Source organism: Notamacropus eugenii, chromosome 6, assembly GCF_028372415.1.
Source record: "Notamacropus eugenii isolate mMacEug1 chromosome 6, mMacEug1.pri_v2, whole genome shotgun sequence".
Classification (NCBI taxonomy): domain Eukaryota; kingdom Metazoa; phylum Chordata; class Mammalia; order Diprotodontia; family Macropodidae; genus Notamacropus; species Notamacropus eugenii.
The window spans coordinates 4,008,920-4,030,415 of NC_092877.1; the positions used below are offsets into that span (position 1 = coordinate 4,008,920).

Consider the following 21,496-nt stretch of genomic DNA (forward strand, 5'->3'; position numbering starts at 1 on the left):
GAAAAGAGAATTGGATCACGAATGAGAAGACCTAGGTTCGAATCTTGCCACTGATGCTTCTTCCATGTGTTACCATGAGCAAGTCACATGGCTTCATGGGGAGTTACTTTTCTCATCTGTAAAAGGAGGAGGAGGACCAGATGAAATCTGAGGCCCTTTCCAGATCTGTGATCTTTTACCTCCAAGAACCCTACTGACTCTAAGTCTATATACTTCTGTGAAAGCTGAGTCAGGACCTTGGTCAGGGAAGAGGGAGTCATGGCAGCCCTGGCAATGCTGTTGGTCGCACCTTGTGTGATCTCTTTGGTCTTTCCAGGATTACAGACCACTGATGGGTTGGCCGTAGATGCCATTGGCCGGAAAGTGTATTGGACAGACACAGGCACCAACCGAATTGAAGTGGGCAACCTTGATGGGTCCATGCGCAAGGTGCTGGTGTGGCAGAACCTGGACAGCCCCCGGGCTATCGTGTTGTACCATGAGATGGGGTAAGACAAGGAAGAGGGGTTTCTGGGAATCTGAGGTGACTTGCTTGATTTTACTATGGATGGACACTGGCTATGCTTTCTGGCATACCTAGTAGAGATGTTCACTTCTTCCCCTGGGACTTCTGCCTCCCCCAGGTCTATGTACTGGACAGACTGGGGAGAGAATGCCAAGCTGGAGCGGGCTGGGATGGATGGCTCAGATCGCACTGTGCTCATCAGCAACAACCTAGGCTGGCCCAATGGGCTGACAGTGGACAAGGCTGGCTCCCAGCTGCTCTGGGCCGATGCCCACACTGAGGTGGGTAGCCCTTCCTAGGGTAAGGGAATAAGGGGCAAATAGGGGAAGGAAGGAGGTGCTCTACCCCCAAGGGTAGATTAGGAGAATCCCAAGCTAATTGATTTAAGGGCTTTCTGCCTCTGATGGCTCCTAGTCCCTTCATGTCTTCTCCCTTCTCCTCCTTCCCTTGCAGCGCATCGAGGCTGCTGACCTCAATGGTGCCAATCGGCGCACACTGGTGTCACCTGTTCAACATCCCTATGGCCTCACTCTGCTTGACTCCTACATATACTGGACTGACTGGCAGACCCGTAGCATTCACCGTGCTGACAAGGGCACAGGGAGCAATGTTATCCTGGTGCGGGCCAACCTTCCTGGCCTCATGGACATCCAGGCTGTGGACCGACAGCAGCCTCTGGGTGAGCTGACCACTGGGTGCTGTCTGTCAGATGCCTTAGTGGGGTATCCATGGGGTGCCTGGAGTTCTGAGCTGTCCCCAAAGAGGAGCGATGCCTTATTGTCCCCACTTTGCAGAGAACAAACCAAAACTCAGGGAGATTAACTGACTTACCCAAATTGCCTTATTGGACTACCTTAGACTGGAAACTCCTTGAGGACAGAAGCTGTCTTTTGCCTCCTTTTGTAGCCCCAGGCTCAGCTGGGATACGGTGCTTGGCACACAGTAGGTGCTTACTGGATGCTTATTGACTGACTGACTGCTATCTAGTGTGAAGTCCACATCAGTAAGAGGTTGAGATCTCCCCTTGCCCCAGGACTCCTGGAGGCACCCCAGAGGACTCCCCTTTCTGCTTCACCTGTGGAAATGACAGAATGGAGCTGCAGAGGACTAACTCCTCAAGGCCTGCTACTTCTTTGCTTTGGTCAGGGTACCAGTCTGGATACTAATCTCGATGTTCTTTGTTTTAGGCTCAAACAAGTGTGGCCCAAAGAATGGTGGCTGTTCTCACCTGTGTCTGCCAAGACCATCAGGTTTCTCTTGCGCCTGCCCCACGGGCATCCAGCTAAAGGGGGATGGGAAGACCTGTGACCCCTCCCCAGAGACCTATCTGCTCTTCTCCAGCCGAGGCTCCATCAGACGCATCTCCCTGGATACCAGTGATCACACGGATGTTCACGTCCCCGTGCCTGAGCTCAACAATGTCATTTCCCTGGACTATGACAGTGTGGATGGGAAGGTTTATTACACAGACGTCTTCCTGGACGTTATCAGGTATGGGCATACTTTGGATAGTACACAAGAATAGGTTCTTCCAAAAGTAGCTCTCCTTCCATCCTGGGTGGGTGAGATCTTGTTTTGTGTTGTCGCGGAGGGACCCAGAGACTTGGCAATATTATGGAAACTGGACTGTAAGTTCTCCATCTTGATTCCTGTGCTATCTTATGGGGCTAAAACATTTCACTCAGCCACTCTGTGGCTGTGTTCCATGATAATGGACCCTTGCCCAAACCCTTGGATCTAGGGACACTATATAGCGTCATAGATACATTCTATCTCTCCCACTCACCTTCCTAGTCACCACCTTTGTTCTCCCTCAAAGACTTCTGGAGGATCATTAACCTTCTTTCTGTTCAGAAATTGCAGGGAATTAACTTTGGCTAAGCCTTGGGGTAATAAGTCTAGGGGACTTTAATAATGTTATTATTACAAATGTCTGGTATTTTTATCAGAGAACTAGGTAGACCGCTGTCAAGGTATGCCTGGCAAAATCTAGTCCCTCACCTAACCCTGAGTTGATGTCCCCAAGGCGAGCTGACCTGAATGGTAGTAACATGGAGACCGTCATTGGACGAGGGCTTAAGACCACTGATGGCCTAGCGGTCGACTGGGTGGCCAGGAACCTGTACTGGACTGACACAGGCCGGAATACCATTGAGGCCTCAAGGCTAGATGGCTCCTGCCGGAAGGTGCTGATCAACAACAGCCTGGATGAACCCAGGGCCATTGCTGCCTTCCCTAGAAAGGGGTAAGTTTGAAGCCAGAAGAAAGGGGAGTGGGCCTGCGTAGGAAGCTGGGTCTTACGGAAGTTTGTCATGTAACTGGGCAGATAGTGGGGCCTGTGGCCTTAGTACTATAATCACCCTGTAAAAGGAACTTGTAGTAGCATCTATGAAGATTTTGCCCCACCCAGAGGTTCTCCATATATAGGAGCTTCCTCTAGAGGTGCATGAATTACACAAAACTTAATCCTACAATTGAGTGCACCCCCGAAATTATTTAGAATATATACTTGTACAAGTACGAATCTCCTAACTCTGCAGCCAAGTGTTACAGTTCCTCATAGCCTACAGTAACACCAGACCATGAGCACAAATGTTTGAGAAGCTGGTTTTTCCTATCATCTCACCCCCCGCCCCACCATACCCAGACACTCTCTTCTGCCTCTGTGGCTGCTTTGGCCTAGGTACCTCTTCTGGACAGACTGGGGCCACCTGGCCAAGATCGAGCGGTCAAACCTGGATGGCTCGGAGAGGAAATTACTCATCAACACAGATTTGGGCTGGCCCAATGGCCTCACCCTGGACTATGATACCCGAAGGTAAGCATCCTCCTCACACGCTGGGCAGGCAGGATGAAATCCAAAGAATTTCAATGGCCATCTCCAGCACTTAGCAGAATGTCTGTCACTTTTGTTGAGTCATTTTTCATTGTGTCCAACTCTTCATAACCCACTTGGGGTTTTCTTGGCAAAGAACCTGAAATGGTTTGCTATTTCCTTCTCTAGATCATTTTACAGATAAGGACACTGAGCCAAATAGGGTTAACTGACTTGCCCAGGATCACTCAGCTAGTAAGTGTCTGAGACTAGATTTGAACTCAGGGAGATAAGTCCAGTCCCAGGACTCTATCCACTGTACCACTGTCCCATCTGTTACAGAATAGGTATAATAACTGGACCTATAATTTAGTTGGTCTAGGGAACTCCCAGATAAGCATACTGCCTTTCCCAATGCAGGTTGGCACCTTCTCCACCACTTATAATTATAGAGGGGCACCTGGGGTACTGAGATACTGCATGACTTGTCCAGGGTATGGCAGTCAGTATATTTCAGAGTTGGAAGTTCTTGTTCCCAGGTCTTCTTGGTTCCAAGGCCATCTCTTTATCCATGATGGTACTTGATCTAACCTATGGTGGGCTCTTAATAAATGCTTGTTGAATTGAATTAAGATGAACAAAAAAAATCAGTTTCTCTTTCCACCCTACTTCCCTCTTCTACTCCTAAGGAAACATGTCTGTGTGTTGGGGCCCTCTCTCGGTTTGGGTTCAAGCCATGATGCAGTCATAGTGAATAGGAGGGGAGGCATCCCCACCCCTCAAGTCCACTGTATTTTCTCTCCTTTTACTCATTGACCACTCACCCATTCTTCCTCTTTAGTTCCAAGGCCCAGTCTAACCTCTTCCTAAGCACTCATGCTGTAAGTGACTGGCTCAGTTGAGAGGAGATGACTCATTAGGGGGAAAACCAGGGCTCCATGGGAGAATGTCTAAGCCCCTGCTACCACCCCCCTTTCCAGCTACAGCTTCTCCCCTCCCATACAGGATCTACTGGGTAGATGCTCACTTGGACCGGATTGAAAGTGCTGACCTCAATGGGAAGCTACGGCAGGTTTTGGTCAGCCATGTGTCCCATCCATTTGCTCTCACACAGGTAACACAGTCCCTAGAGGTGGGAAGGCAAGTAGTAGCAGGAGTAACTAAAGCTTCTTGGCTTGGGTGGGCTAGAATTCTTAAGTGTTAGCATTACTATGGAGTTCTCAGGCCAACATCATTTAGGGTCATGTTTGCCCCGTTGGGCCAGCTGCATCACCATTCTACAAATGCTGCAAATTTTAAGAGTGTCTACTAATGAAGCCAGAGTAATGTCTCCTTCCCCCATTGGAAAGTTCCATCATTTGGAGCATCCAGGCTTCACCATGGCTCTGCAAGTCCTTTGGGGGAGCCTGGCACTGAGGCAGCTCTGACCCTTACTGACATATTCCAAGACAAGATCTGCAGGAAAGGAAGTGACCTACCAAACTGAGGGTACTAGGGAAAGTGTAGGACTAGCAAGGAAAGATCAGGTCAGGACCACAAGTTGAGGGCTTGATTGCTAAGAGAATTCCTTCTTGATCCATTGGGATCGAATTGCCAATTGTTGACCAGTTGAGTGACTCCTAGCCCTTTCTTTGGGCTTCCTTGATGAGCAGCAGGACAGGTGGATCTACTGGACAGACTGGCAGACCAAATCAATCCAACGTGTAGACAAGTACTCAGGCCGGAACAAGGAGACCGTGCTGGCAAACGTGGAGGGGCTCATGGACATCATCGTGGTCTCCCCACAGCGGCAGACAGGTAGCTGCTCCTGCTTCTTCCTCATTATCAGGAAAAGACCCTCTAGAAGGAAGGCTTGCCAGAGATGATAGGGTTATAGATTTAGAAGCTAAAAGGGTCCTTAGAGCCTGAGGAGCAGAGAAGTTCAGTGGTTTGCCCCAAGTCACATGGGTAGTTGAGTGTCTGAGGCGAGATTGGAACCCACAGCTCCCTGACTCCAAGTCCAGTGCCCTCGCTACTGCACCATGCTGCCTCATGGGATCAAAAATCTATAGCTGCAAAGGACCTTAGAGGTCATAGGATCACAGACCCTTGAGTTTCTAAGCTGGCAGAGTCCATTTTCAGCCCCTACCCCACCCCCTGGTTATACATCTCATGTGCCACTTTCCCACAAGGCTGGCTTTTCTATTCCTCCCAGTTACTCTGGAAGCTCTCTCTTCCTCATGAAGTTATTTTAGATAAATAACTTGGGATGCCTTTGTCTTTACTTGCCTGGATACATACCAAGTCCTGGTAGATGTAAGCCCCTTGCGGGCAAGGACTGTTTCATGTTTTTCTTTGTATCTCCAGCAATGACGATAATACTTAGTGCATAGTAGACTCTTGCTACATATAATGCATCTTTATTGAATTAGCTGGAGTTAAATTTTATCTTTTCTTTAAGTTTCTGGCAAAAGCAGTTGGTGAAACTTTCTGACTGACTGTTCCTGATTGGACATGTGATATCTTTGTCCTTAGGAACCAATGCCTGCGGCGTGAACAATGGCGGTTGTACACATCTCTGCTTTGCCAGAGCCCTGGACTTTGTCTGCGCCTGCCCCGATGAACCTGATGACCGGCCCTGCTCTCTAGGTGGGTTGTAAGCAGAAGAACCTGTTAGCACATGGAAACCATTGGCAGAAGAGGAATTACTAAGCCTCTGCCTCATCCTACCTGACAGTCAGCAAATGATAGGATGATAGGATTACAGCCTTAGAGCTAGAAGGGGCCTTGCAGGCCATTGAATTCAGTGACCCTCCTTTTTACATATGAGGAAACTGAGGCACTGTGAGACTGCCCAAAGTGTTTGAGGTAGAATTTGAACCCAGTCTGGTGCTCTCTTTACCACACTGGGCCATTTCTGATTAGCTCAGCCTCACTCGGCCCCAGTTTTCTCACCTCCCACAGGGATAATGTAGGTGAATCCCTTTGAAAACCTAAAAGCCTTTTATAAATGTGAACTGCTATTGTCTGTGCTACCTTAGCCTTTCTCCATGGGTCTTTCGGTTGGATCTTTATTTTATCCTTTGAGTGTGAACCTCAGTGACACCAAGACCCAGAAAAAAAAAAGTCACTTGAAACATCAGAAGCAGAATAGAGACTCAAAACTAGGCCTCTTGGCTCCCTGTCTCCTCAGTACCACTCAGTGGCTAGATCTGTCAGAATTGATGTCCAATGGTGCGGTCAAAAAAGCTCTAGTTCAGGCTCAAATCAGGTGCTTATGGCCTCTGTGACCTTGGGCAAGTCATTTCCCTGAGCCTCAGTTTCTCCATTTGTAAATCAACAGGAGTGGACTAGAAGGCCCCTGAGACTCCTCCTGTGTCTAGATTTTGATCCAATGACCCTGGTTTTATTTACTGTTCTAGACATTACCTCCTACTGAGGGAGCCTGGGACAGGGCTGTTATTTTCCCCTGCTTTAGTCCTTCTGTGTGCTGCCCTTGGAATTTACACTGGAGGCTTCAGACCTCCATGTCACTCTCAAATTCTGCTTCTCTTTAGTGCCCGGCCTGGTGCCCCCAGCTCCCAAGTCCACTGGCACGAGTGAGATGAGCCCAGCACCACCCAACACCCCCCCTACCACATCCCGCTCCTCCACAGCCAGGACCCGCACGTCCTTGGAGGAATCTGAAGGAAGGTAAGGAGGATTTGAAAATGGTGGGAGTAGGGTTGGAAGTGACTGTCAGAAGCAGTGATGATTCAGTCTTCTGTCTCCCTCAAACACTGATCCATTCCACTGGCAACAAGACCGAGTCCAGCTGGAGAATTCTGCTCTCAGCACCCAGCTAGCATTGTTCACAGCAGCATAGAACCCTAGAATGAGACTGGAGCTGGAAAGAGATCAGAGACCTCCTGGTCCAATCCCTTCATCTTACAGATGAGGCCTTTGTCTTACATCTCCCCTTCATCAAACAGTTGAACCCACTGAAGCCGAGTCCCACAGGTAGCAATTGACAGTTGGAAGGTTTGAATCCCAGTCCTCCAGGTCCTGTGTCCATTTCACTTGCTGCTCCCCATTTTATACAGCAGAAGATCACCCCAAATTCCATATTTGGGAGACCTTCCAGGTAGAGGTGTGACCACTTCTTCTCCAGCCCTGAGGGAAACAATATTGTGCTTACAGAAATCTCACTCAAAAGATGATGAGTGAGGTACCTCCATGGCTAGAATCTGTCAGGTCCTCTTCCCTTCTGTCGCTTTAACATTTGCTACTATTCTGTAGGTTTCATTTGGTAAAGCTTCCTAAGTACTATGCCTACAATCCAGGTAAGCATTTATCACCTGCTACCATGTAGACAATAATGCCTGTGCTACAGCCTCGTGATTTGGGCAGAAAGCCTGCATCCAGGTGTGGCTAAAGGAATCTCTCTGTGATGCTACATACCCATATCCACCCCACACATACATGCACATACTCAGTTATGCTTGTTCTAGAACTTTATCATCTTAAAATAATTACTCTGTTATACCCACACACATATGTTTAAAATAAAAATACAGCATAGAACAAAAGTTAAAGAAATAGAACCTAATCTGGACATAATCCAGTACCATCATCATCACTCACTATTCAATCTAATTCTGATGCCAGGCTGAAATTTGTCCCCAAATCATTTCTTAGAATCAAAATTATATCAGGGGATATACGTGATTCCTGGTTCTGACATTTCGGTGCCTTAGGGAACTTTAGAATAAACCTTTCCCTATCTCATGAGTGCTTTTTCTCCAATTTTTCAGAAGAAACCTTTAACTTCTCACTTATAACTTAGCAGAGAAGCAATATCAAATTGCCTTTTGAACTTTCCTCTATGTCTCAAAAGCAATAGCAGGGGGGAATCATTTTTCAGGAAAATATTGAGTATCCTTAAAGCCTATGATGACCTTTTTTCCATTGAGGTCTTTATTTGGAAAGTAGATGAACTATTTGTCTGTGGACTCCTCCCCCTCCTCATTCCATTTCCACATTTGTGTGTAGCTCTAACCTCTGCTAGCATCTAGCTCACTTCCAAACTTGCTTCTAATTTTTAAGGAAGCCATACTTTAAAAAACAAAAAACAACAACAAAAAAACCTATCTTTAAAAGCACACCTAAGCACACTTGCACAGTTCTCAGATGTCAGGTCCTATGTAGCCAGTTCTCCAGAGCCCTGACCATGGTCCTGACCTCTCCAGGTTTGTTGGTTTGTTCCCTTTCTCTCATCTTATTTGGAGTTTCTCCTGTCAGCTTTCTGAAGCCATTTCCTGGGAGCTCAAGGCACTTCATTGGCCCTGCCATAGAGGAGGGGAGGAATCTGTCCTGTGCTGGGGTGGCCTTTATTCTCTGTTTTCTTGTGCTCCACAGCTGCTCAGAGAAAGATGGTCACCAGGGCCTCTGTGCACATTCCAATGAGGCTGTACCTGCTGCTCCAGGTGAATACCAAGGAACTGGGAATTGAGGGTGCTCAAAATGAAAGTTCCCAGTGACACCTTTCTTTATGTTCTTGGGGAAAATCTTTGGAGGCTGAGAAACCCATCCCTTAGGATAGTCCCTGATCAGAATGGGCATAACACAGCTAAATAGTCTTTCTCAGTCTCTCAGACACTAAACTTTTTTCCTTTCATTTTCTAAAGAATGTGAAATATTAATAATGACTTTTTCAGCACTACAATCATTTCCCAACATACTCTCCTCTCCCCCTCTCCACTGAATCCTCTCTTTTAGCAAATAAAAGGTTAGGAAAAATACAACTAAGAGTGATGGTAGCCAAGTGATATATTGAATAGAGTTCCAGATTTAGAGTTAGAAAAACCTGAGTTCAAATCCTGTGTCCAACACTTATTTGACCCTGGGGAAAGGCATTTCAATTGTCAGCCTCAGTTTCCTTATCTGTAAAAAATAGGGATGATAATAGTACCTATCTCAAAGAGCTGTTATAAAGATCAAATGGTATAAAATGTGAAGTGCTTCTCAAACCTGAAAGTGCTTTATAAATGCTGTTATGATGAAAGTGCTTTATAAAAAGTTCTTATGGTAAGTTTGAGAAACTCAGAGGAGAACTTGTCTGAACTAATGCAGAGTACAGAAGTAGAACCAAAAAAACAAGATTTGCGGTGACTGCAAGAAAGTCGGTGAAAGGATGCCAAAAAGAGACTGCATAAATATGCCCTCAAACCCTGGGCAAATCGCTTCACTCTGCCTGCCTCAGTTTCCTAATCTGTAAAATGAGGATAGTAATAGCACCTGTTTTGGGCTTGTTGTGAGGATCAAATGAGATAATATTGATAAAGTACTTAGCACAGTGCCAGGCATATAGTAAACATTCTGTGAATAATAGTTATGTAATGATCAATCTTGGCCCTAAAGAAGAGCTAAGGAAATTGATCTCCATGCCTCCTTCCCTTAAAGAGTACAGAATAACACATGCGTTGTCAAGCATGGTTACTGGGGATTTGTTTTCACTTAGTTAAGTTTTTCTTTGTCACAAGGGAAAACTCATAGAGTAGGTCGCATCAGAGGTGTAATGTTTAGAATTGGCTACTTTGTCGAAACAAAAGGCATCAGAGAAATGTTCATTTAAATAAAAATAAAGCCACCTGTACTGAAAGGATGTGCAGCATAACGCATCTGTAGCCTCTTTTGCATCTATGAAGAGAAGGGAAGTCTGTTCTGTCATCCCTTCTCTGGGGGGCGAGGAGGTGAGAAATTATTGTAATCAGTTTAAGTTCAGAAATGTTTTAATGTTTTTGCTTTACTTAGTTATAATCATTGTATACAGACTATTTGTTCCACTTTCTTCCCTTTGCATCAGTTCATATAAGTCTTCCTGTGTTCTTCTGAATTTCCCAGCTACCCTTTTTTGAAGGGAAAAGGTAGGGGAAGGGAACTAAGGAAGTGTCATAGACCTGAAAGAAGGGTCTTTTCTCACCGTGGGGTGGGATAGAGGGAGGTTACTTGCCAGCTGGTTCCCAGAGATCCCCAAACCCTTTGTTTGAGATAAAGCAACATACTCCATGGGATAAGTTGGGTCCATCACTAACTCCATCTCCCTTAGACAGAGGATTGTGATGGTCCTTACCTAGGACTTCAGTAGAGGCAGGGTTGCTCAATGATGGTGCTCTTAACCTTTTGGGTTTCATGAATCTCTTTATGGTCTGATAAAACCCATGGACCTCTTCTCAGAATGATGTTTTTAAATAATTAGAAGCTTGCTTGAAGACATCAACTGAGGGCCTTTGGAGGTAGCCCATTCTAATTTATGATAGCTCTAATGGCCATGATGCTTTTTTCCTGTATTAAACCTAAAAATAAGTTAATGAATGAATAATTAGAAAAATAGACAAATAAATAATTGGAGGAAATACTATATTTCAATTAAAGGTTGGTGAAAATAAAGATGTATTTTTTATTCAAGTTTTCAGACCCCTCCCCAAAATCTAATCACAGACTCTGTGGGGGTCAGTGTAAACCTAGGTTAAGTTAAGAACCCATGGCCTAGTTAGACTTGGGGTCAAGAAGGGCTGAGTTTACATCCTGCTTCTGTATGACCAAGGGCAAGTCACTTTTCTGAGCCTCTGTTTCCTCATCTGTCATAAGATTGTAGGTTTAGAGTTGGAAAGGACCTTCAAGGTCATGAAGTCTAACGATTGCATTTTACAGATGCAGAAACTGAGGCTCAGAAAGGTTAACCAATTTGCCAAGATCACACAGGTGATAAGTGATACAGCTGGGATTAGACTCCAGGTGTTCTTCCTCCAAAGCCAATAGCCTTTCCACTGTCCCTGCTGGTACCCTGAGTACCAGTCTAACAAGACTGTCATGAGCGGCTTCTCCTTTAAAGAGCCGTGTCCATCAGTTTGAGTGCTTGTCCTGCCATGTTCTCCTCTAGGGGAAGGGCTCCATGTCAGCTACATGGTCGGTGGCCTCCTCAGCATCCTGCTCATCCTCCTGCTCATTGCTGCACTCATGCTGTACAGGTAAGGCCAGGGCACCAGTCCCTCAGCTCTTGCTGAGCCGTCATCCTCAGCAACTCCACTTCCATCTTGTTTCATGTCCCCCTGTCTTTGGCCTCTGGCCAGACTCTTACCAAGTCTCCCTACGCATATGCCCTTGCTCTGGACAGCAGAAGAGGGCCACGGAGATGCCAAATGGGTTTCCTTTCAGACAGATATAGTCCTTTAGCTCAATGGTCTACAGAACATAGAAGTCCTGTGTTCAAGTCTGGACACTGACCCTCCAGATCATAAATGTAGAGTTGGGAAGGTCTTTGGAGGTTATGGAGACCCACCTCCCCCTTTTATCAAGGACGAAACTAGTCACGTAACCTCTCAGTTTGTGTCCACTCTTCTGTAAAACAAAGATAACAGAGTCTAACTCACACAGTTGTAAGGGTCAGAAGAGAGATCATGTCTGAAGTAGCTAAATGGTTCAGTGGATAAATCCCTGGGTCAAGGATACTTCAGTTTGAATCCTGCCTCAAACACTTCTCCTTGGCAAGCCATTTCATGTGTTTGCCTCGGTTTCGTCATCTGTAAAATGGGGATGATAATAATAGCACCTCCCTCCCAGGATTGTTGCGAGGACCAAATGAGATACCATCTGTAAAGCCCTTTCTATGCCTTAAAATGCTAACTGTTATATTATAAAAGAGGGAAGGCTCAAGTTGCTATAAGTAGTGTTATCATTACCTTTGTGACCCCAAGCAAGTCACTTTGCCTCTGTGGACCTCATTTTCTTCACTTGTAAAGTGGGACTGTGGGACTTGGTTGCCTCTAAGGTCCCTTCCAGCCATAGATCTAGAATCCAAAGTTAGAGACAAGTCACCAACCTGCATAGTGTCTCCACTGCCGAAATGACAAGTCTAGACAAAAACGATGTTCTTGGGATCCCTCCTACTTTAGTCAAGGTGCAGGCCTCCTGGGTTGAAATCCACTTTTCTGATGTTTCTCCTTCTGAAAACTCTATCCAGAAACCTTACCCTTCCCCCTCAGAGCTAAGCTCCCACTTGGCTGTGAATGTGGACCTTCTAGTGACCTCTCTCCTTGAGCTGGTTCCTGCCTACCCACTAGCTCAGCCAAGTATTTCTGAGCTGGCAGCTCTATCAGTGACCATTCCCGAAATCAGACCTGAACCTTTTTTCTTCCTTCTTCTCCTCATCTTCCTTTAGACACAAAAAATTCAAATTCACTGATCCTGGCCTGGGGAACCTGACCTACAGCAATCCTTCCTATCGGACCTCCACCCAGGAAGTGAAGATCGAAACCATCCCGAAACCAGCTATGTATAATCAGCTCTGCTATAAGAAAGAGGTGAGAACTGAGGTCAACTCAACAAACACTTAGTAACTGCCTTCTATGTACCAAGTCTGGTGATACAAATAGAAAAAAGAAAATACTTGCAGCCCTCAAGGAGTTTATATTTTTTTGTGGGAAAAGAATTTAGTTTCCTATTCAGATTTGGGGCTATTTCAATTTAACTTGGCAAACATTTATTAAGCACTTGCTATATGGAGGTCCTTGGGCTAAATGCTACGGATATAAAATTGAAGCAAGACATAATACCTCCCCTCAAGGAGCTTCCAGTCTTATGGGGAAGGTTTACAAGGATAAGATAAATAGACAATGATGCAGGTAGAGGTTATATGCTAAATAGATAGAAATCCAGAGAGACTGAAAAAGAACTGGGGAGTGGAAGGAAAAAACAGGGAAAGCAGGAAAGACTTCATTCATTCAGTAAACATTTGTTAAGTGCCTATTATGTGCCAGGCGTGTGGTAAGTGCTGCTGTTTCGTCATTTTCAGTGGTGTCCAACTCTTTGTGACTCCATCTGGGGGTTTTTTGGCAGAGATCCTGAAGTGCTCTGCCATGTCCTTCTCCAACTCATTTTACAGATGAGAAAACTGAGGCAAAGAGGGTGAAGTGACTTGCACAGGGTCACACAGCTAGTAAGTGTCTGAGGCTAGACTCTGAAGCACCTAGGAGAAGGGTGAACTAAACATATAGTTACTTGTGTTGGATAGAGAGAAAAGGCCCCATGCATGATTTTTGAGGTTATAGAGAATAAAGGTCCTTATCTTAAATCTGTTATTTACTGCCATCAGCCTCTGGAATCAGTTGACATGAGATTGGAGAGCAGGTTCAGTCCTAATATGTCTCAGGGAGCTGAGCTTTATAGTGCAGCTAGAGAGCCATGAGTATGTATCCTTTCCTGCCTTTAGGTTCTTTCTAATTCCTGGCTGTCCCTTGAAATGAGTGGGATAGGTTCTCTGCTGGCAGGTAGGTGGCATCATAGTGCATACAGCAGGGTCCAGGAATCCAGAAGACTCATCTACCTGGGTTCAAATCTGACCTCAGACACTTACCGGCTGTGTGACCTTGGGCACTTCACCGTTTGCCTCAGTTTCCTCATCTGTAAAATGGTGGTGATATTAAGAACACTCACCTTCTAGAATTGTTGTGAGGATCAAATGTGTTAACATGTATAAGGTGCTTTGCAAACCTTAGAGTCCTGCCTGCATTCCACGTATTGTTATATTCAGTTTAAAAAAATCCCATGGTTCCATGATACCAAGTTCCCTGACTCTGCACCCTATCTATTCCTCTGGACTTTGGTGATTTCTAGGTTCAGAATCTGACCTTTTAACCATTTTAATATCCATACAACCTGCCTGCCCTGCTGCAGGAGAATGCCTCTTTCAGAATCTTGGTCAGGGTTCCCTTGGCTTGCCTAGGAGGGGCTACGCCAGGGCCTGAGGCCTCCAGGGCCCTCCCAAAGGAGAAATGATATGTACACCCATTCTTCCGTGCAGGAATGACTTCGCATAGAGCCCACTAAGAACCGCCCTGGAGCCTGGAGGGAATCCCTTGATTATCCTAGTAGTGTCCAGGTGGCCAGGGGCTGGTCTTGGTTGTTCAAGGATTCATGTTTGAATGTGGGCTCTGCCACTTTGTGCCTGTGCCATCCCTCCTCAAGCAGCCTTAGTTTTTTTATCTGTCAAATGGGGCTAATAACAGCAGCCACCTCCCAGCATTGTTGTGAGAATCAAATTAAATCATATGTGTAAAGCTCTCTACAAAAGTTTCCGTGCTACAGAATCATGGGCTCTTATCGTTGTTATGTCAGTTGAGCATCATGATAACCCTGTAAAACAGGGGCTACATTTATTATTATAATACTCATTTTGCAGATGAGAAAACTGAGGCTTAATTGACAGGCCCAGGGTCCCAGGATTAGTAAGTGTGAGAGGCAGGATCAGAACTAAGATCTTCCAGACTCCAAGTTGAACATTCTTTCCACTACCCCACGGTGCCCCCCAAACGCCTCCAGCACGTTTTAATTTTTATTGGTATGCTCTGTTTTTCTATCATACTCATTTCCCATTTTATTCCTTTGCTTTCCCCTCCTCCTTTCTTATAAACTAAATACATACATCACACTATAGCCAAAATTGATGGAATGCTTTAAGGTTTGGAAAAAACTTTATATATTATCTCATGTGATACCTACCCCCCTTTAAGGCAAGAGCTATTATCTCCCCCATTTTACAGATAAGGAAACTGAGACAAACTTTTTTTTCTTATTTTTAAATAATCTGCCAGGGTCAAAATGTCTGAGATAGGATTTGAACTCTGGTCTTTTCAGTTCCCAAGTCCATCACTGTGTACACTGCCGCCACCTAGTGGCCGCCAAATAAAAAAGACTGGGAGGGGAGGGGAGAACTGTCTTTCGTTCATTCTCAAAGAGGACCGTGGCTCAGGGAGGTGATGCCATGACTTGCAAGTGAATTGGATTTAAGTGAGTCAGGGCAGTGCAGAGTCACCAGCCTCACCTTCTCCTCTGGAGCCAGTGGGAAGATACAGAGCAGGAGACTGGGGATAGCCCTGTCAGTAAAACTAGCCAACATTGTGTACGCAGTGTTACACACTCCTTGTCCCCCACCTCCACAAGGGAAAGAGGAGAAAACAGCCTTGTCTGTGAGATCCCTGGACATAGGGCTCCAGGAGCTTCTGCAGTTCCTGAAATTCACAGGTCCAAGCCTTATGACCCTTTTCTCTTCCGCCCTCCACCCCTCTCTCTGTTTTTCTTCCTTGGCAGTTCTCTCACCCCTCTGAGAGCCTTTCACCTTTTCTCTTCTGATTTTCTCCCACCTCTTCATGTCAGGTACTTGTTGTGTGGGTGTGGGTGCATGTGTGCACATGTACATGTGTGTGTATGTACATGTGTTTGCATGCATGGGGGTATGCCTCTGAGGACTAGAGAATGTTCCTTGGAATCCCTCACATTCAGCCTCTGGCTTCTTCCTAACTTGCTCAGTGGGTTCTGTGATGGAGGTGGCCAGTGCCTTGAGCCTGGTCCTTGAACTAATTTTGGCTTGTTCCCTGTGTCCTGTGCTGTGTGTGTGTGTGTGTGTGTGTGTGTGAGTGTGTACTCTGTGGGGAGATAGGGGTTGGGGGATGGTCACACCAAGGTGCTTGCTCTTAAAATAGAGCAGCTGCTTCTCTGTGGTTGGAAGGAAATGCAATCAGGAGGACAGAATCCCAGCCTTGGCCCACTTTCTATGGAGAGCAGTCGCCATGTTCCTCACCAGTGGCTGCAAATTCTTTTCTGTCCCACCAGAACTAGATAAAACAGAAGGAGGCAATGGGGCCTTTAGGCCTAAGCCTCGAGCAGTTTCTGGATGCTTGGAGAGGACTCTGGGCTTTCAGGGCAAAATACCAAAAAAAAAATGACAAGGAAAGACCAGGGCAGTTAAGGTCAACTCAATCACAATTCAAGCTAAGACTGTGGGTTACAACAATAATACTTCAGTGGGCTGATGATCTCATCAGGAGGTATTCCCTTCACTGGCTCAGATCGCAGCCCATCCATGGCTTTCCAGACTACACCATTCTCCCAGACATCGTCCACAGGAAATCTGTCCTTACATGCCTCCTCTGGGTCAGGAGTTGTTAACTGGAGAGTCTTGATGTGAGCTGCAATGAGGGAACAGATGGAAAGTACTTTATAAATCTTTAAAGCACTGTGTAAATGTTAGCTTTTATTATATGTTATTGTTATATGTATGGTTACAAGAGGAAGAGAAAAAAGAAAGGAATCTATAACACACACACATATGTAGATGGATGTGAACTTGGATAGGAGAGAGATCATATCTTTATTCTGACATCACTGGTTTCCTTTGTAATCCCATGGATTTTATGTCATGCATTTAAAAACATTCGTGTGAGCGGAGCCAAGCATAAGCTTCACCAGATTGTCAGATGAATTCCGTGTACCAAAAAAGTGAAGGAACCCTGTTCTGGGTCTCCGTCTGCTTTGTGGGTAATCCCCTGGGCTGTGGCTCCCCTGTATCATCCTTCATTCTTGAATTCGAGCTCTGTCGTTTACCACCCATGTGATCCGGGTTGGCCACTTTCACTCTGTGGTCCTCAGTTTCCTCTTCTGGAAAATGAAGGCATTGGCTTAGAGGGCGTTTGAGGTTCCCTGCATTTCTGTTCTTAGGCTGTTTTAGCCTTTCTTTCCATGAGCAGTCCCTCACTTTTTCAGCTCCTGTATTTCTGGAGTGACTGTAATAACAGCTTATATATACTGTACCTTGTGATTTACAAAGTATTGTCCTCACAGCAGCCCTGTGTGGCAAGAAGAAAGTCAGTCAGCCAATAAATACCGATTCCTATGTGCCAAGCACCATGCTAAAGTGCTGGAGATACAGACAAACAAACAGGAGACAAAAGACAGTCCCTGAGCCCAGGGAGTTTCCAATCTAATGGAGAAGACAACAGGCAAATGAAGATGTACCAACAAACTACATACAGGAAAAACAGGAAATCCTGAGGAGAGGGTTAGGCACCAGAACTCAGAAGGACTGGGGAAAGCTTCCTGGGCAAGAGGAGATTCTTGTCCTCATTGTTTGATTGAAGAAATGGAGGTGAAATGAGGCTTGGCAAGTGGCGGAACCTAGACCTGCACCCTTGGGATCTGGCTCTGAGTCTCACTGCTCCAGACAGCTGGCCCTTCGAGCCAACCAGCTAGCCAAGGCCAGTCTCCAAGTCATTCAGAACCTCCATGGATCGATGTGTTCTGTTGCTTTAATAAAGAAACATTGTCTACTGTACTTTAAAACCTTGTTGCTAGTATATATTAGCCAAATGCAGATCAAATCACATATTTGGCAACACTTTTGCATGTTATCATAAAGTTATGAAATCTTAGAGCTTGACAGGATTTTCCAAAGTAGAATGTCTGAGAGGGAAAGCACAGTAGAACACGGAATGGGGAATGTCAGAGCTAGGAGGAACTTTATAACAGAGAATGTAAGAGCTGGGAGGGACCTTAGAACAGAGAATGTTCAAGCTCTCAGTGATCTTAGAGCTCATGTAGACCAACCCCTTTGCCCTATGGATGAGGATGAAACAGTCTGATATATAATGAAAAGTATAAGATTCATAGTTAGTAGACATGGGTGGGAGTCTCAGCTCTACCCTTCACTACCTGTATAGATGACCAGATCCCATCATTCCTTTAGGCCTCCATTTCCTCATTTGTAAAATAAGGAAGATGGACCCTTCCAGGAAGTGAACCCAAAGGTCACACACTCTGGTCCAGGCACCCCAGGGAATTAGGGGCTGAACCAGGCCTAGAACGTGGGGAGTCAGCAGCATGGTTTTGGATGGTGTTTGGATCAGTTTCCCCATGATGAATTGGGGCTAACTCACTCCTTTTCTTTCCCTTCCCCAATTTCTTCTAGTGTTCCCCTCAGGAAGACCCTGGCCAGAAACATGACTTTGCTTCTCTCCCCTCTTTTGCCGTAGGCTGGGCCCGAGCACAGCTACACCAAGGAGAAGACCAAGGTAGTGGAGGGGATTTGCCTCTTGTCTGGCGGCGGTGACGATGCTGAGTGGGATGACCTAAAGCAGCTACGAGGCTCGAGGGGGGGTCTCCTCCTTCGGGAACATGTGTGCATGAAGACAGACACGGTGTCCATCCAGGCAAGCTCTGATTCCTTGGATGACACAGAAACAGAACAGCTCCTCCAGGAAGAGCAGTCAGAATGCAGCAGTGTCCACACTGCCGCCGCCACCCCAGAGAGGCGCGGCTCACTGCCAGACACAGGCTGGGACCATGAACGCAAGCTTTCCACCGAGAGCCAGGTCTAAGTGCCCACCTCCCCTTCCTTTCCCTTTGGTCCTTCTCCCTCAAAAACAAACCACCAGCCCTAGTGCTCACTAAAACAAAAGGCTCTATTCCTTCCGATCCTCCCTTCCCCACCTCCAGAGTCCCTACCATTGTCCACACCTGCCTCTGCACGAGAAATGCTGCCTCAGCAGGACCACTCAGATCCACACGTGGTCACCAAGCCTGCCCGCTCCTACCTGGTCCTGAGAGCACAGTAGCATTCTGAAGTTGGGCCTGGTTTGGACTCATTCTTCAGAGCAGATATCCAGCTCACTCCCTCCCCTTAACCCCTGAGTTCCTTAGCAGAGGCTCATCTCCCCGTGTCACTAGAGCTATTTCTTAGTGGGGACTTACTTGCCCAGCCACTAAGTGAGGAGGGAGGTATGGGTGGAGGGACAGGCTAAGGACAAAAGTGATGACCTCGCAATGGGCGAGGGCTGAGAAGAGAGGAGATGCAGCCCAGCCAGTATGGGCATACTCCCCTGATTTTGCCAGCAGACCTCCTATCTCCATGGGACCCCCAGTCTTTTGGACATAGGGAAAGGTTTTTGAAAGGTGGGCTGATCTGGGTATCCATTGCTGGCAATGGATGGTATTATTAGGTCCCTAGAAGTCATTGATTAGGTCCCTAGAAGTCAATAGCAATACCGGCTACTTCAGCGTTGGTGCTGTAGCTGGTTCCACCATGAGTGGCCTCCCCTTCAGTGGAGGTTCTCGAACAAAGGCCAGATAACCACATTCTGCAGATGTGGAGAGACAGTTATTTAGTAGAGGGCTTCTAGGGTCCTTCCTTCTCTGAGATGCAAGAATTCCAAGTCTCCAACAACCTTTCCTTTCTACCGGGATTCGGGTTTTGGCCCCACCTGCCTTCCTAGGCCTATGGGTGCCTGTCGTGAATTTCCTGTTTATCAAAGTCTTCCTGGTTCCATTAGTGGTCAGAACCTTCTCAAAAGGAAGTGGGGTAGTCTGTCAGGTCCCTGGGATGACTTGGGGGCTCAGACCCTGCAGTGTTCATTGAGAAGCATCAGCTGGACCAAATGCTGGTCTCTGTCCTGTATTTTAAAAGTTTCTCCAAGTATCCCCTGGCACCTTCCAAATGGACATTTCAGGGAGTGACCAGAAGTCCCCAGGAAGGGTCGGGGGGATTGGACAGGGTGGAGATTTGGGCTGCCCAGAGCCCGAAGGAATGTGCTGAGGAAGTTGAGTCTCTGAAATTCTCCTAAACACCATGATGTAAGCTGATGGCATAGTGAAAAACCTGATCCCGTCACAACTTTTCCTGTTTGGAGTGAATTAGCTTAGCTGCTAGCCTACAATGCCATCCTCTTGCATGCACCCACTCTCCCAAGGGGCATTAAGCCTCAAGCTAGTGCCAGAACAGAGGAAGGGGGAGGGATGCTGGCTCCCACCTGGCACCACTGCCAACACCTTTCACTTCTGTTTCTTCTTCCAGTTCTAGTCACATGGCATTGTGGCCCTCCAGGAGCTTTCTGGGAAGAGGGCTATTGGGAAGGGCAAGTTTTCTTTAGTGTCTCCTGTTTGAAATAAAGGGCTGGGTTGTGGGATGGCTACCCTCACCACCCTTCTGGCTCTGGGATCTGCCCTCAGTCTCATGTCTTCTGACCCTGGGAGATTGATCATTTGGGGTCAGCGAAGGCAGCCTTGGATCAGTGGCAGGCTATGGCCTGGCTCTGTTCAGTTGGGACCAGGTATGCAAAAGATGGCTCAGAATTAGGAAAGAAAGGACCAGAAAGCAGTAAGTGAGGTCCTAGCCAATCACAGCTAAGTGCTTCCTGGTCTCTTTTGCCTAGAATGTTGTTTAGGACTAGAGTTTGGAAGCAGCTGAATAGAAGGAGGGACGAGATGCTCCTGGCCTCTACCCTAGAGCAGAGGAGACATTCCTGGGTCCTTTAGCCCAGCCATGGAAGGGAGATCCTTATCTTTGGAAAGAAGCATTATAGAAGAACTGGTAATTTCTCAGCTTGAACAGTTCCTGTGGCCCCAACCTTGTCTGACTCTGGCTCTTCCCATAACTCACTATTGAGAAAACAGGTACCAGGTTAGGCCAGTGACAGAATCTTTTCCTGGCTAATTCTAACATGCCCCAGGGTACATACTTCCTCATTACTCCCTCCCCTAGCCTGTTCCAAGACTAGGCCCAGCAGGCTGCATGGCCAGCACTGGAAGTCCTCTGAGGGTATGGAGTGGAGCAGACTAGGGTGCAGGGAAAGACTGAGGAGCTCAGCAATTTTACCTTTAGGGGTGAAGGAACAAGGCTTCCAACTCTGAGAGGGAGGGGACTTTTCTTTGTTTAGGGGGAAGGGAATGAAGAAACAGCTCCCCTGCAAAAGAGAAAGATCTTGTGGCACTCGGTCTGTGCAGAATGTAGAGGACATATTTGATGAATCATCTATCTGAGCACTGATTTACTATGTAAAAAACAAAAAATCTTTGTCCTAAGCTAATGGAAGCAATTCTCCTGCGCTCATGTGTAATGGTTGTAACGTTACTCACTGGAGAGATGGACTTTCTGGAGTTATTTAACCACTATGTTCAGTATTTTAGGAATTTATGATAATTTAATATAAATTTAGCTTTTCTTAATCACCTTGCCTGCTTTGGAGTCATGACTGATGCTCCGACAGCCCTTCCCCTCATCCCTCCCCTCCCCACTTCCACACCTGGGCAGACCCTTGCTTTGGAGAATTTGTATCTTCTCTTTCTAAGTAGACCTCCTGGCTGTGGGGTGAGCAAAACAAATGGGGATAGCTGGGCTAAGATTCTGCTTCAAAGCATAGTGTTTTAGCACTGCGATGGATGTGGAGTCAGGAAGACCAGTTTGAATCCTGTGCCATATACGACCATGGGCTAATGTCTCTGAATGAAGTAAGAAGTGAGAAACCATTTATTAAGGGTTCACTGTGTGCCAGACACTGAGGATACAGAGAAAAGCCAAAACAGCCCCTGCCCACAAGAAGCTTATGTTCAAA

General features: G+C 46.4%; 1 protein-coding gene across 4 annotated transcripts in view; it reads left to right on the forward strand.

The window, feature by feature from the left end:
- LRP4 (LDL receptor related protein 4) overlaps window positions 1–21,113 on the forward strand; it is a 61,038-nt gene extending 39,925 nt beyond the window's left edge. For 2 of the 4 annotated variants that reach the window (XM_072617609.1, XM_072617610.1), the window contains exons 25-38: window positions 317–488; window positions 624–786; window positions 959–1,184; window positions 1,693–1,996; window positions 2,532–2,750; window positions 3,189–3,323; window positions 4,326–4,434; window positions 4,973–5,117; window positions 5,835–5,948; window positions 6,857–6,992; window positions 8,697–8,764; window positions 11,221–11,308; window positions 12,499–12,640; window positions 18,143–21,113. In XM_072617609.1, coding sequence (XP_072473710.1) covers window positions 317–488; window positions 624–786; window positions 959–1,184; window positions 1,693–1,996; window positions 2,532–2,750; window positions 3,189–3,323; window positions 4,326–4,434; window positions 4,973–5,117; window positions 5,835–5,948; window positions 6,857–6,992; window positions 8,697–8,764; window positions 11,221–11,308; window positions 12,499–12,640; window positions 18,143–18,487 — 2,366 coding nt within the window. In that variant the 3' untranslated portion in view covers window positions 18,488–21,113. Of the gene's footprint in view, window positions 1–316; window positions 489–623; window positions 787–958; window positions 1,185–1,692; window positions 1,997–2,531; window positions 2,751–3,188; window positions 3,324–4,325; window positions 4,435–4,928; window positions 5,118–5,834; window positions 5,949–6,856; window positions 6,993–8,696; window positions 8,765–11,220; window positions 11,309–12,498; window positions 12,641–15,425; window positions 15,492–18,142 lie in introns of those variants that run through there. The other 2 variants (XM_072617611.1, XM_072617612.1) reach the window with 2 other exon arrangements.
- The last annotated feature ends 383 nt before the right edge of the window (window positions 21,114–21,496 follow it).